The 14,860-nt window shown below is 38.1% G+C and overlaps 1 protein-coding gene and 1 long non-coding RNA gene across 3 annotated transcripts in view; both read left to right on the forward strand.

The window, feature by feature from the left end:
• Nucleotides 1–14,860, forward strand: part of LOC148596391 (uncharacterized) — a 123,929-nt gene that overhangs the window by 90,312 nt on the left and 18,757 nt on the right. The window lies entirely within an intron of this gene.
• Nucleotides 2,489–13,359, forward strand: LEO1 (LEO1 component of Paf1/RNA polymerase II complex). 2 transcript variants are annotated; one of them, XM_088519568.1, is made up of 12 exons: nucleotides 2,489–2,564; nucleotides 3,193–3,918; nucleotides 4,190–4,297; nucleotides 5,009–5,103; nucleotides 5,536–5,681; nucleotides 7,024–7,108; nucleotides 7,454–7,548; nucleotides 7,804–7,938; nucleotides 8,534–8,669; nucleotides 8,983–9,169; nucleotides 9,427–9,524; nucleotides 13,086–13,359. In XM_088519568.1, exons 1-12 carry the CDS (start codon nucleotides 2,507–2,509, stop codon nucleotides 13,188–13,190), a joined length of 1,974 nt encoding a protein of 657 aa, XP_088375694.1. In that variant the 5' UTR covers nucleotides 2,489–2,506; the 3' UTR covers nucleotides 13,191–13,359. The 2 variants fall into 2 exon arrangements, with proteins under 2 accessions (XP_088375694.1, XP_088375701.1); XM_088519575.1 differs by having other exon boundaries at nucleotides 4,193–4,297.

The raw sequence follows: 14,860 nt of genomic DNA on the forward strand, positions 1-14,860 counted from the left end.
GAGAATTTTAAATTTTAATACCTTCAATGAAGATGTAAATAACTGATTTATAATTTTAGAAGGATGTTTCTTTTCTTGTTTCAGAATTGGCCTTTTATTGACTAATTCCAAATAAATGTGGACTCTGAAAAGGAAGCTAAAATTAATTCTGTTAAAAACAAAGACTTTACATGCTATAAATTTGAAACAACTAGAAATGATCTGATGAATAACAATAAAAAGGGCTGTTTTTATTTCTTATATAAATTTTCAAGGACTTTTTTTAGATGTAATTTTGAAATCTAAGTTGTTATAGCATGCATACACTCACGAGCTAAGTGGAATATGTGGGTGTTTTTTGCCTTATTTTGTTTTTACAACTAGTTCTGTATAAGAATGGCCAAAGCGTGCCAGGTGCAAAGTTTTCTAAAGCTGTACTCGATGTTTTATCTACTAGGCACCGTAATCATTTTGTGTCAAAAAAACAGGTTGTAATGTCTTCCTTCGTTTGTTGAAGGGGCTACATGTTCATGAAATCTGTTCACGTACTGTGTTTCTATGATGATTTATTGTGTCATTAGATAAAAAGTTTATGCAGTTATCTCCTGCTTGAAGATGAAGGAGAAAAAATAAAGTCTGGATTAGAAATGGTAGCTAAAATCTCTACCTTTATTTTACATTTTAAAATCGAGTTTATCTGCTTACGGGTGTATGTTCCAATCAAAGCTGGAGACTTCTCAGGTCTCCTGTCACAGATGCTAGTAATGGACCTCTTTTCATTGGCTTGGCTGTATAGATAACAGCCAAATACTTGACCGCTTGTTGGCAATTGCAAGATAGAAATCAGGCAGAAAATGGGATTTTTCAGTCAGAAGGGCCTGAACCTCTGAATTATTTGGTATGGTGCATGGAAAAGTTAGAGCGCTTATTTTTGTGCAGATGATGTATATCCCTTTTTCGAATAAATGAAGGAATTTGTTTTTTAGCCAGGAATCATAAACAGTCTCAACAGGCAAAGTGAATATTCTGATTTAATGGTCTTGAGTGGAGTGAGATCTTGTGTATGATTTCATTTTTGAGCACAAAAGTGGCATTACTTTTAATAGCCAGCTACAATAAACAAAGTCCCTTTCCCAAAAAAGGTTGTGTTCTTTGTATTTTTATTTCTTTTAAATTATTATCCAGGCTTAAGAGACAAGTCAAATGACAACATGTTATTAATTATGTTGGGTTCCACTCTTTAAGCATGAAAAGAAGCTATATTCCAAAAGAATAATCTATTTACTGTTGTGATTTAAAGAAATAGCCTCATTCTCTCTACAGCTTAATACTGTTCATAAGCTACAAACGAACAAGTGTTCAATTTAAATTTCCATTGAGGAAATAAGAATTGAGTGTTTTAGCATATTGGCACTATATGCTGTCAGATTGTTAAAAAGTAAACATTTTTAATGATTAAAATTCTGTGTTTTTTTTTTTTTAAGGGTACACAACATTGCACAAAGTTGTCAAACTCTTCCCCCTCCCCCTCCCCCCCAGTGGGAAAGTGGATTACCAAAGATCCTTCTGGAACTCTTCACCTGGAATTTCATTTTCACAGATCACTGGGCAAAGGAATGCATAAATGAGAGCATATTGTCCATCTAATTTTAGTCATAAAGAGAGTAAACAAGAAGGGAGGGGTGAAGGGATATTTTTAGGCTGCTTTGCACAGCCCTAGCTAGTAAGGGAGTCCATGTGTGTTTTGCTGTTTTCTACCCCTTTCCCTAAAAAGCTTTGCTACATGGCCAAGATGCTTGTAAATAGGCTCCCTCAAGGAACAACTTCTGGGATGCTCCCTGCAGCCCCAGCTGCTGCCCTTCTGCACCGGCTGGATTTCCAGCTTGGCCTTTTCCTTTCGGAAACGCAGAGCTGCGGCCGGCGCTCGGAAAGGGGCAGCCCAGCCTGGGCTCCTGGAGGAGGAATCTCTGAGGCGAGCGAGAAGAGGCCGCTGCACGAGTCTGTGCCCCGCAGTGCACAGCTTGCACCTCAGAGGTCCCTGCTAAAATATGTTAATCCGCTTCCTTCTTCACTTCCTCGCTCTCACTGCAGTAAAATACACTGTTTTATTACAGCAGCTCATTGCTTTCTTTTAAAACAAGTCTCTAATACTTGTGTGTGCTTGTCTGAGTCTTGAGCTATTTCAAGCACATGTGAAAATATGCAGCCATAGAGGGGCAGAAAAGTAATTCTCTCTTTATGATCATAGAGTCCTCTGAGGGTCTCGGTTAACCCCATTCTCATAAATGCCTCAAAAATCAGAGATTGTGCTCGTGTCCCCCCTGCTTGCGCGTTGCCCAGTCCGGAGGGAGTCTCTGGTAACGGGACCGTTAAGATGGGGCTGGGCGCGGTCGGTAACAGGGCGCCGAGGCAGCGGCGCCTTTAAGAGCAGCCTCCTGCGGCGCCTTTAAGAGCGGCCGCCTCGTGCCGCGCGGCGCTCCGTGCGCGTCACTGGCGGGCGCCGCGGCAGGGCCTGGGCCGCGCCGCCATGGCCGACATGGAGGATCTGTTCGGCAGCGACGCCGACTCGGAGGCGGAGCAGAAAGGTGCGCGCGGAGCGGCGGGGCGCGGAGCGGCGGGGCGCGGGGGGCGCCTCTTCCTCCGGAGAGCTCCAGGCTGCCGCCAGCGCCTGCGGGAAAGCGGTGGCGCGCGCCCCTGGGGACAATTTATATATATATGTATACATATAAAGTTATTTGCTTAATTTTAAAGCCCTACGCGCAATGTTCCTAAATTACTTTCCCAGGCAGAGTTTTTCTTTCGTGCTTCCAGCGGTGCCCCAGGAGCCCCGCAGTTGGGGAGCAGCTCCCCTGTAACAGGGGGTTTGGGGCCGCCGTCGGGGACGATGGCAGTTCTGAATCTGCACAGCTCCACAAACACTCTGTTTATGTAGGTTCTTGCCATCTCAAACTTTATTGTCTTCTGTTTAGTTGCATATCCTTTCCAGGAGCCTATAAGCCTACGTGACACATTGTGATTTGAAGCGTTATGCGCACTCTGCCCTTTCATTGCCCGTGCCTTCGTTTGTATCAGTAATATTTTATTACTAGGTAACCTTTACAGTTGTTTCTTATAGCCCTCTGCCATTTACTTCTTTTAAAGCAACAGATATCTTTGTATTTTTCTCATTGTAGGGACATTTTAACTTTTGAAAGGCTGGCGTTTGTTTTGCAGATTCTGATTCTGGATCCGAATCTGATTCCGATCAGGAGAATGCTGGCTCTGGTAGCAACGCTTCTGGAAGTGAGAGCGACCAGGATGATGACAGGGAAGCAGTAAAACCGAGTAATAAGGAGCTCTTTGGCGATGATAGTGAGGATGAAGGGGCATCACATCATTCAGGGAGTGACAACCACTCTGAGAGATCCTACAATCGCTCTGAAGCTTCAGGCCATTCTGAGCACGAAGATAACGATCAGTCCGATGTGGATCAGCACAGTGTTTCAGAAGCTGCTCACGATGATGATGACGATGACAGAGGGCACGGTTCAGATGAAGGCAGCCATCATTCAGAGGGAGACGGTTCTGAGAAAGCACACTCAGAAGATGAAAAGTGGGGCAAAGAGGACAAAAGTGACCAGTCAGACGACGAGGAGAGGCAGCAGAACTCTGAGGATGAGGAGAGGCAGCAGAACTCTGATGATGAGGAGAAGGTGCAGAACTCTGATGAAGATGAAAGGCCACAGATGTCTGATGATGAGGAAAGACTCCAGAACTCCGACGAGGAGAAAATGCAGAACTCTGATGATGAAGAGAGGCCTCAGATATCAGACGAGGAGAAAATGCAGAACTCCGACGACGATGAAAGGGCCCAGCATTCTGACGAGGAGAAGATGCAGAACTCTGATGATGACGAAAGGGCCCAGCACTCTGATGAGGAAGAACAAGAGCATAAATCTGGTAGGACTGAATGCTGTGGTAATAATTCGCTTTTTTTTTTTTTTTTTCCCAGCTTGATTTCTATTGTTTCGTTTATATTGGCTTGAAATGACTTAGACGTAAATGTAAAGGCATTGTTCAGTTAGCTTTCAGTTACTGTCCTGTTTGTAAAGGTTTTTTTATACAGGTTTTTAAAATGCCATATTATCTGAATCAGCTCTATTAATGCAAAGGAATTCTAAAACATGTGGAACAAAATTCTTAATTTGTTGAGAATAATTATACTCTCTAGTAGAGTCTGCAAGGGGCAGTGATAGTGAAGATGAAGTTTTGCGAATGAAACGAAAGAAACCCATTGCATCGGATTCAGAAGCGGACAGTGATACCGAAGGTCAAAAAGGTAACTAGTGGGGTTAGGTGGCTTTTGTGGGGTTTTGGTTCATTTGTTTTTAAACCTTTGTCTTAAAGTTTCTTCATTCATGTGCCGCAGAACTGATACAGTTAATAAGATTTGCTATATGCTGCCACTATAGTGTCAGCGAAATAACAGAAAGCTTCAGCAGAAATTCCATGTGGGGAATGCCTTACAGTTTACCTTGCCTTACCTGCCGTGCATTTTCCTTCGTGAGAGGTAGAACCTTTCTTAGGTAAATGTTGGTTCGCTCCTTTGTTTCTGGAGGAGGTAAAGAAATTATGTTTATAGTTAGAGGAGGATGTTAGAATATACAGTGATTTCTGTGGGATTTAACTGTTTGAGAAATAAGTTTTGCTTCTTCTTAGAAGTAAGATGTATAATAAAGTTGCTCTTTGCAGATATTTACATTTTTTTATTGCGTTTAATCATGATTATTGTGTTGCTGTTTTTCAACAGCTTTTAATAGAATGTTTTCCAAGACAAACATAACTTAAATATTCAGCTTAAAAATACAAAGTTTTTTTTTTTTGTGGGATAGAATAATCTTTGCTTCATAAGCATTTTCAATTTTTAATCTTTGTAGATGATTTTAAGTGGTAATAAAAGCAAAGGATGTGTTAATCTTTCTTGTGTGTGTATGCTTGCATATATGTATGTGTGTATACATGCATATCTAATTTTTTTTTTTTCCTCAAGAACATGCAGATGTTATGGATCTGTTTGGAGGGGCAGATGACATTTCTTCAGGGAGTGATGGAGAAGAGAAGCCACCAACTCCAGGACAGCCCATTGTGAGTAGAGCTGATTTTTGAAGTAATTGAGCTGCCATTCCACTTTGAAATTTGAAAGACTGATTAAGCTTGATACAGCTTAGTTTAAAAAAAAAAAAAAAGGAGAAAAAAAAACACTAACAAGTGCTTAAGTAAGAAGCTACTGACCCTAGCTAGAAGTATTATTAAAATCGTAGATATAGCATAGTTAGTAGTTGCGTCTTCCCAATTCCTGTCCAACTTTTCATATATGAAAAAATATGAAGATGCTGAGTTTGGTTACTTTCACTGCAAATACGCAAAACATTTTTTAGCAGAAAATACCTCCTCTCCATTTGTGCATATGGATGACGTCTTCAGACAAAATGCAAGTGTTTATTTTGACAACAACTGTGAAATTCTTCTTTTTTGTTGTTGTTGTTCTTCATGTTTATTTTGCTTTTTTATCATTAGGATGAGAATGGGCTGAATCAAGAACAGCAGGAAGAGGAGCCTATTCCAGAGACTAGAATAGAGGTAGAAATACCAAAAGTAAACACAGACTTGGGTAATGATTTGTATTTTGTGAAGCTGCCCAACTTCCTTAGCGTGGAGCCCAGGTAATTGTGTTAAATGCATGTATATATTTTTATTGTGTGTGTGTGTGTCAGTGTTTCACTATTTTGGTTTTTTTTAGTAGTAAATTAAATGTTGGCCATATTTTAAATGGTTAATATGTGTACTGCCTCTCTGGTCAATCAGTGATAAGCTCCATTTGATTAATAACCAATCAAGAAATTAGAGATTGTTCTTATAAATTTGGAGTTCAGCTTGATGGAGTAACTTTTCATTTTAAAAAAAAGAAAAAGAACAGGAAAAAAAAAGGAAAAAAAGGAAAGAAAAAAAGAAATGAAAGCATATAGTGTCAGCTGAATTTTAGACATAGCTTCAAGCTCTCAGAGATGGGAAAACCAATGTACTAATTCAGTCTTCACTTCAGAATAATTAAAATATTATTTTGAAATGAGCATATTTTTACCTGTATGTGCTACATATACTATTTTAGTATGAAGTTACGCACTTTACGAGTTAACTAAGCAAAGCAAAAGATTTGGATTCATACAGAGAAACAAAATAAATTAAGAGCCCCTGTGACATTAGGCATGTCCCACCTCGAACACTTCTAGTGAATTACTGTTAAATCCACCTCTTTGGAATGTTTAATCAAAAAAATATATATATTTAAGATTATAATAGATATCATCTTACCTGACAGTGCAGCATTGCTTCTGTCATGTTAGTCAAGTAATTTTTCAACCTGCCATGCTCTAGGCTTTTCAAGAGAGAATTGTGAAGAAGCTGCTTAGTGACCATAATCAGAAGTCCTGAGGATCCCAGATGGTTGGTCCCACAGGACTGAAAATGAAGTTGAATAGCAGGAACTGTATTAGTTATTATTTATTATTGCTATAATATATTTTTTTACCTTTGGTTTTGTGATTAAAATAAAAAATAGAGACTTAAACGTTGTACTGGTAGAAAATCCTTAATTTGTTAAATTTACAAGTTTTTTTTTTCTTTTAATTTTCTCTGTATCATATGTATATTCAGTTCCAGACTATAGTTCGAAACTCTGACCTCATCTTCCTTATTCTAAAGAAGCAACATTATCTGTGGCAGACTTGCTTTCTTTTAGCTCAAGCTCAAGCCCTTGATAGGGTTTGAATGTTAGAAGTTGCTGTAATTGATGGTAGCACAGACTCTTGGGTAGGTTTCCTGTGATGTAGAATCAATGCAGAAAATGCCATTACTGCAGAACTGGCTTTCACACAGCTGCAGTGCTTAATGTTGTATGCAGCTTATAAATTATAGGTTTCAAGCACCTGTTAGTTTGTACTACACTCGAATAATCTGGATACATTTTTTAGAAGAATAAAGATTGTGTTGTGTAATTTATTGCAGACCTTTTGATCCCCAATATTACGAGGATGAATTTGAAGATGAAGAGATGCTTGATGAAGAGGGTAGAACTAGGTTAAAACTGAAGGTATCATGTTAATTTTCCTGTTTTCTTTGATAATCATCTAGATATGTTTTCTGAAGTAGGTTTCAGATATTGTGGAAAGGTGTTTTGAGTTGTGACTTGGATTATGAAGGGATGAGCCAATTCATTACTGAGGAAAGTTGCTCAGCTTTAGTAATGTCTAACATTTGCTTACTTAAAAAAAAAATGCATTTTCCCTGTAAAAGTCATTCCTTTCATCTCCCTTTCTTTGCATCATGCAGCAAATTATCTAGCCTTTGTATCATAATTTTCTACTTCCATTGAGAATTGTACAGCTTTACAACAGTATTTCTTGCTATGAGTTTAAATAATATTTTGTTCTCACAGGTGGAAAACACCATACGATGGCGAATGCGGCGAGATGAGGAAGGGAATGAGATAAGAGAAAGTAATGCACGGATAGTCAAGTGGTCAGACGGAAGGTGAGTTTGGCCTTTCTGCCCTTGGGAGTGCAGTTGTTGTCTTCAGTGAAGGGCCCTGGCATGCAAAATTAGAAGCTCAAAAAGTTTGAAGTCAGTTCTGCACAGCAGTAGTTTTTAGAAAGTCTTGGTGCTTTGAAAATGTTTTGCTCTGCCTTGTTTGAGTTGAAATATCAGTATTGGTTATAAATACAAGGGAAACAGGCAGGTTTTCTCCCTTTATAAGTGAGGTAAACAGTAATATGAATCTCTTTTCAGCATGTCACTGCACTTGGGCAACGAGGTCTTTGATGTGTACAAGGCGCCGCTACAGGGAGATCACAACCATCTGTTTATCAGACAAGGGACAGGTCTGCAAGGACAGGCTGTCTTCAAAACAAAGCTAACCTTCAGGTAAATGTGTGATTCTCTATCAAATCCTGATACTATTTTTGCAATGAACAGTTGTAACTGGCATATAAAAATTGAGAGATAACATTTTCTAAACCTTCAGAGCTAAGGTATTTAAGTGTGCTGTTTTCCTTGGTCAGTATTTGGATAAGATTTTCCTGCGCTAGATCTGTCAGCCTGAAAAAGTGGCATGCTATGCAGTGCAGTATATAGATTCCTTTTTTAAACTGCATATATTTTAATTTACAGTTTTAAGTGGAAAGGCCTCATATGAATCATAAAAAATATTAACACTCTCTGAAAGGAACCTTTTTTTCTGATTTGTGATTGCCATCAAGATGACGATTATGGCTTGGGATATTGAACTGAAATGTGTGGATGATTATTTAGGCCACTGATGGGCTGTGGAGTTCCTGCTGGGAGAGGAACTGATGTCTCCTGTATCTGTTACAGTGCATGTGGATTTAAATATATAATAGTGCTTTCACTTTCGTACAGCTGAGTATTTGAATTTGTAAGTGTGCCTGCCCAACAATTGTCCTTGGAAATTGGGTAGATTATTTTGCCAAGTATTTAACCCCTAGCAATTTTGTGACAGGCCACACTCCACAGACAGCGCCACCCACAGGAAGATGACCCTGTCCCTTGCAGATAGATGTTCAAAGACCCAGAAAATCCGTATTTTGCCAATGGCAGGTCGTGACCCAGAGTCTCAGCGCACAGAAATGATTAAGGTATTGTCATGTGGGATTTTTTAATTTGCTGATTTAGTCTAAAAAATCACAAATGATTTTTGCATGTAACAACTTTCTGAAAAAACACTGTGTTTTGGAGATACAGGCAGTTGTTTTGTCCTGGGTACTTTGTGCATACCATCTTGTTTTAAAATGGCCTGTTTTCTGGTTGTATAGTTTTTGCATTGCTGTGAAGTGATTTCGAAAACTTCAGTAGAATACTAGGTGCTCAGAGTGTTTTTTTTTTTCCTGTTGTTCTTCATTTTTGATAGTGTGGTTTTTGTTTGTTTGTTTTTCCCTTGGGGGAGAGCAGAAGGAAGAGGAGAGGCTAAGAGCTTCCATCCGTAGAGAGTCTCAGCAGCGAAGGATGCGGGAGAAGCAGCATCAGCGTGGTCTGAGTGCTAATTACTTGGAACCTGATCGCTATGATGAAGAGGATGAGGGAGATGATGCAATCAGTTTAGCAGCTATCAAAAACAGATATAAAGGTGGCATCAGAGGTAATAATAAACCTTATCAGCAGATAAATAGGGCCTGTATAAGTCAGATGGATTAATTTCACAGGAGAATCCTGGTAAGACTATATTTTTACCTGACCATTTGAGACATGAGAAAACATTAATTTAGTTGGTATAATTCTTTTTACTCTGGGGGTAGATTCTATGAATTTTTGTGGGATGAAAAGTAAGAAAATTATTCTTAATACCATCCTTTTCTCACCAGTTTCAGATAATTATTTTTTTCATTTTCTTTATAGAGGAACGAGCTAGAATCTATTCTTCTGACAGTGATGAGGGCTCAGATGAAGATAAAACACAAAGACTGCTCAAGGCAAAGAAACTTACTAGTGATGAGGTAAGAGCCATTTCCGTCATGAGCATTTCCTGACTAACTCCAATTCTTAAAAAGCTGAGATTTTTCCAGTTTCTTTAATGCTGTAATGAATACATTGTCTGACTTGGCATACTTTTCACGGTAATTAATCGTGCTAATTTCTCATACGTTGCATTAAGTCCTGAGTGATTTCTGAAGGAGGTCACTGATTTTGTTGATGGAAAAATTGATGTAGAGTTATGCAAAATGACTTCATCAAAATTAGGCAAGTAGTAAGAATACCAGAATCCTAGTGCGATATTGTGTGCTAAGCTTCTGTTATTATGGAAACAAATGAAACCTTTTCAGAAAGCACCTTTTTAAACAGTTAAAAACTTAGGTGTGGTTAATAGGTTGCTAAATTAATATTGTCCCTCCCCAAGTATCACCCTGGACCTTAGGCACAATCAAGGTGAATGTTAGCTACAGTAGTAGTGCTGTTTCTTCCAAAATGTTAAGATTTGTTTGTTTGTTTGTAATTGATCACTGATAGGTATATACAAATGAATCTTTATGAATGCCACATCTTCAGATTTATTAATGTCAGTTCTCCTGATACTGCACTGCAGTGTATTGCTTTATAAAATCAACTGATACCATTTTTAAGATTAAGAATTGTTCACATCCAGTGGCCAAAGTGGAATCAGGAAGTAGACAGACTCTCTTCTCCATCAGCTCTACCTGTTATACCTTCTTGACCCTTGTTCCTTATCCTAAAATGCTTCTGTGGCCAAGAGCTGCAGGACATTTACGGTGCACCCTCAGGAGAGCAGACTTTTGAAACGGGTCACAAGTGGCAGCTGACCCTGGTTCTCTGGCTAACTGCTGCTCTGCTGCAGGAGGGAGCTGGGTTGGACCGAGTCCTTGGCCTGCTGGGTTCCAGTGCAGCCTCACCTCCTCTTAGGCACAGGCTGCTCTCTGTTACTGTAATCCTGCTGTTTATCAAGAGGGTGGAGCTCTGAAGTGAAGCTGAGCTTCAATTTCTTCCAAGGTAAATATGGTTTAGCAGCGGTAGTTTGGATACACTTGAGCCCTGCTGATGGTCAGCGTCACTGCATGGGAGCATCCATCCAACCTTACCTGGCCTCATTACTTCATATTGCTACCTTGTAGAATATAAAAGTTACGCTTGAATTCTAGTTTCACTAATCTTACTGTCCTGCTTTATTTAAAATTATATTTTAGTTTAAATTAAATGTTCCTATGTAGAAGAACATACAGAAGCTTAAAAATAAAGGAGGCTTGGTTAGGTCAATGACAGCTTTTGGAGTTTGAGTAGGTCAGTGTAAGCTTTTGGAATATCTTTCAAGGCTTTATTCAACTTTGCTGTTTCCCTTAAGAGATATTTTGAACTATTTAAATTATTTTAGCTGTTGGCCTAGATTTCTTTCCAATTGATTTCCTTCAGTCCTTCCTAATAGCTGCTCGTTTGTAGCTTTCAGGGACGTGTACAACAAACCATGATTTTCTTTTTAAGAGGGTAACTTTCCAGTGTAATTTGGCACATGTCCTTCTAGCGAATGCAAATCAGACATCCGTAATCATAGCTGCTGAAATTCCGAAATTGTCTTTACATTACCTTTGTCATCTAGTTCTCAGTATGACACATATTTCTCAGTACAGAAAGAAAGGGTAACATTACTGTCACTTGCATTTCTATGTTGTGCTTCATACAAGTTTCTCATGTGTCTTATTTCCCAGCTTTTGGGATGTTGCTATGGTTCTGCTCTGAGTGTGTGGTCTTGTAGCTGTGATGCTGTTACTCTTATACCCTCAGCCGAGCGTTTGCACTAAGAGCCATTGTAATATGGAAGAGGAGCTAAAAGTATGTTTTCTTTGAAATTCATGGGTTTTGTCGTCTTGTTGGGTAAATTTAGTATTTTAGAAATTATGACACTATTATACTGGAGACGGCCATAATTTTCATTAGGTGTGTAGACAAAGTATAATTTTGTGAGCTTTGTTAATGTTTCTTAGTATATTGACAAGACACTGCCAGTTGTTACTTTTACGATACAGCAATGTCAAGACTTCGCAATTCTATTGTCTCAAGAGAAAACATTCAACTGAACAGATTCTCTGCGGTTTGGGTAATGACAGCTAGCCTCCATTTTAAAATAATTTGATTTAAATGTGATATTCCAAACATGGCCACAGAGGGGTGCTGTAGTATTTAAAAAGTAGCAGAGTAACTACTTATTTTCACCTAACATGCATGGAAGTATGGCTTTTATAATATATAGTATTTTAAAATACAGGTAACACTGCACTCCCTTGTGCACAGATCTGCCCCTGTGTGCTGTTGGTCAAGAGCACAGCACTAATGTTTGTGCTAGTAACTGCTTGTCTTCAGTGTTTCAACATTGAAATATATACTTTATCGCTAAGTGGCAAGTACTTTTGTTTTTGTTGTAATTAATGGAGATATCCTGCTAAATAGGATGATGAGTCATTTAACAATAGCCCAAGTAGATTAGAAGAATTTGCTTGTTCTGAGGAAGGTGTCACTGAGGTTTCTACCCTTTATTAATTTCCATTTCCATGCTTACTAATTTCCTCTTAAGTCACATTTTCACCCCCTACTAATTCAATATTGAAAAAAATGACTTGAAGAAAAATACTTTATTAGTTTTTTAAAAATGTTGGCATTTGTTTCTTCTTAAACTGCAATTAATATTTTTTAACAATTGTAAAAGAGATGAGCTTATTAGACTTGAGAATATATTTTTAAAAACTTTTTTTAATAAAATTGAGATACTGTTTGTTCTTAATGTTAAAACTGATGAGATTTCCATTAGCAACTAGTGAGTTCTGGTGTGAAGAAACATTTTCATAACATTATGTATCAAAATGTAGTTTGGAAGAGTGATTTAAACTGAACTGGTCAAAACGCATGTAGGTTAAAAAATCAGACTGTCAACTCTGTATTTAGGTGCCATCCAGCCTATAAAAGGCTTTATGGTATTGCTTAGAGACACACTGTATGATGGGGGAGGGGGAAACGATGAATTTCAGAATGAATGGGTTAGGAAACAATTCAGGACTAATTTTAAATTCCCCCTCCCTCCCCCCCCCCCCATACTCTTGTATTCACAAAGTACCTTTTTACTTACATTTACTACAGGTTCTAGAGCACCGTGCTGTGAATTATTTCACCAGTTTCTGATATAAAGGTTGAGTTTACACCAAGAGATAGAGTTTTATCATGAAGTTATACGTTTTCTTTCATTTAAGGGTCAATAACTATTCTACCTTGTCACCTTAATCTTTTTACCTGTTGACAAAAATGGTAAGTTTTGATATATATGGGGTTAAGCTGTATTATGGACTCTCTCATGCAGGGGTCTCACTGGTGGCACTGTTTACTGTACTTCAAGAAGTGCTGATAAGAAGTCCTGCATCAGTCTACTGCAAAGGGAAAGAATTAGAAAAAGTAATTTTGCTTTTCTTTCAGGAAATACCTTTTGTGAGTTTCGCTGCTCTGAGTTTTTGTTTTAGCTTGAATTATGAGTTGGATTTATTCTTCTTCCCTTTTACCTTTAGGAAGGTGAACCTTCTGGAAAGAGAAAAGCTGAGGATGATGACAAGGCAAGTAAGAAGCATAAGAAATATGTGATCAGCGATGAAGAGGAAGAAGACGATGATTAATTTTGGGAGCACAAAAGCTGATTTTTATATATATTTATATATATTGTACAGTTCTCTTACAACAAAAGTGTAAGTAACCACAATGGGGTTATTTTGATAAAGACATATTCCATTGATGTCTGTGTTTCTGGTGTGAATAAAGTTTTCTGACTTTCTTTTATTTTTAAAATGTTTTATCTTTATTGCATCAGCTGTGGCACCAGTCATCATAGTGTCTTTTTTTAAATCTTGTACAGTACATTTCAGTTTTGAGAACTGTAGTAACCGATTACCCAATTCCATTAATCACTGATGTCAATAAGTTTGTTAGGAGAAATCCTTATAATGTTTATACAGAATGCTTAAATGATAAATGTGCTCGATGAGAATATGGAGACTTAGCTTATTTTGTATGAAAGAATTGAAAGAACATGTCCAAGTAGCTAGTATAATGCTAGCTTTTTCCTAGACATTCCTTATTTACAGTGACTGCAGACTGAATATTATTATGCTGGTATATTTTGATGACTACAAATATTTCTTAACCTGTTGTGTAACCTACGAAGTTACTGCAGTCAGCTATATTTAAAACAGGACTCATCCCTTAACCTAGAGTTGGAAACTGTTCGTATTAAGACATGGTTTTTTAATTTGTTGAAGTCTGGAACAAAATCCATCTCTTGCCTGAGAGTTAAAAATACTACTGAGCATATGCTAGCAATGTAAATGTTAGAACAAAAGCACTTACTTAAACAAAGTTGAAAATTTTCTGCAAGGGGACATGCTTCCTTCTATTTCCTTTAGAAGATACCAGGAACCAAAATGCAAGTATGTATCTTAAATAAACTAACAGCATTTCATAATATCATATGATACTTATGGAGCTAGCTCTTATTATTCTTCATTGGTTTTATGAACTGGTTGGTTGAGATAGGAAGTCATTGGAAGAGAATATTATGAACAGAATCATTGCTCCTTTTACATTGTTTCTAAGCAACTTATTTCTTTATGCAGTGCCAGTTGTGAAGTGGGGAAAAGCTGCAAGTTTAAGAAGTATCTGAACTTTCCCTTGCTTTTGTTTTAAGATTAAATATCCCGTATGTAGAGTTTCCCCAGCTGGTGAGATAGCATTCGGATGTTTTCTGTGCTGCTTTTTTAACAGAAGTTTTCACACAGTCCTATAGAGTTTGGCTGCAGCTTGAAGAGATAACAGAAATAAAAAAGAACTAGCTTAATATCTCTTTAAATGAAGCCATTGACTAATGCCCTGGAAAGTTTATTGTGTGGATTTATATTATGTAAGATAAAGTAGGTAATTGTTATGTAAGAATTACCCATCTCTGTCTTCCCAGCTGAATCCTGCTGTAGAATGATAGAAAGGTTTATGTGTCGCAAAGCGAGCATTTTGCTGTTTGACATTCCCCAGTGTCTTCCAGATATAGCTTTTAACCTGGACATGTTGTTTCTGTCACCTTTAATTAGGCCAGTAGTTTACCAGAGTTCTCTACCTCCATTTCTCCTGCCTGGAAGGTGCAGGGAACGTTCGAGCTGCAGGAGCACAGAGCTCTGCATGTGCTAATGTATTCTGTTGAGGAGCTGACTGCAGGATAGACATTTGCGAATAGGAAAAACAAAGTGAAGAATTTCTACTCAGGAATTTGAGTGCCTGAGAAACTGTTCTGTTTTTCTGT

This window comes from Tinamus guttatus, unplaced genomic scaffold (genome assembly GCF_059628265.1).
Source record: "Tinamus guttatus ecotype Peru unplaced genomic scaffold, ASM5962826v1 Tinamus_guttatus_pri_ptg000004l, whole genome shotgun sequence".
Taxonomy (NCBI): Eukaryota; Metazoa; Chordata; class Aves; order Tinamiformes; family Tinamidae; genus Tinamus; species Tinamus guttatus.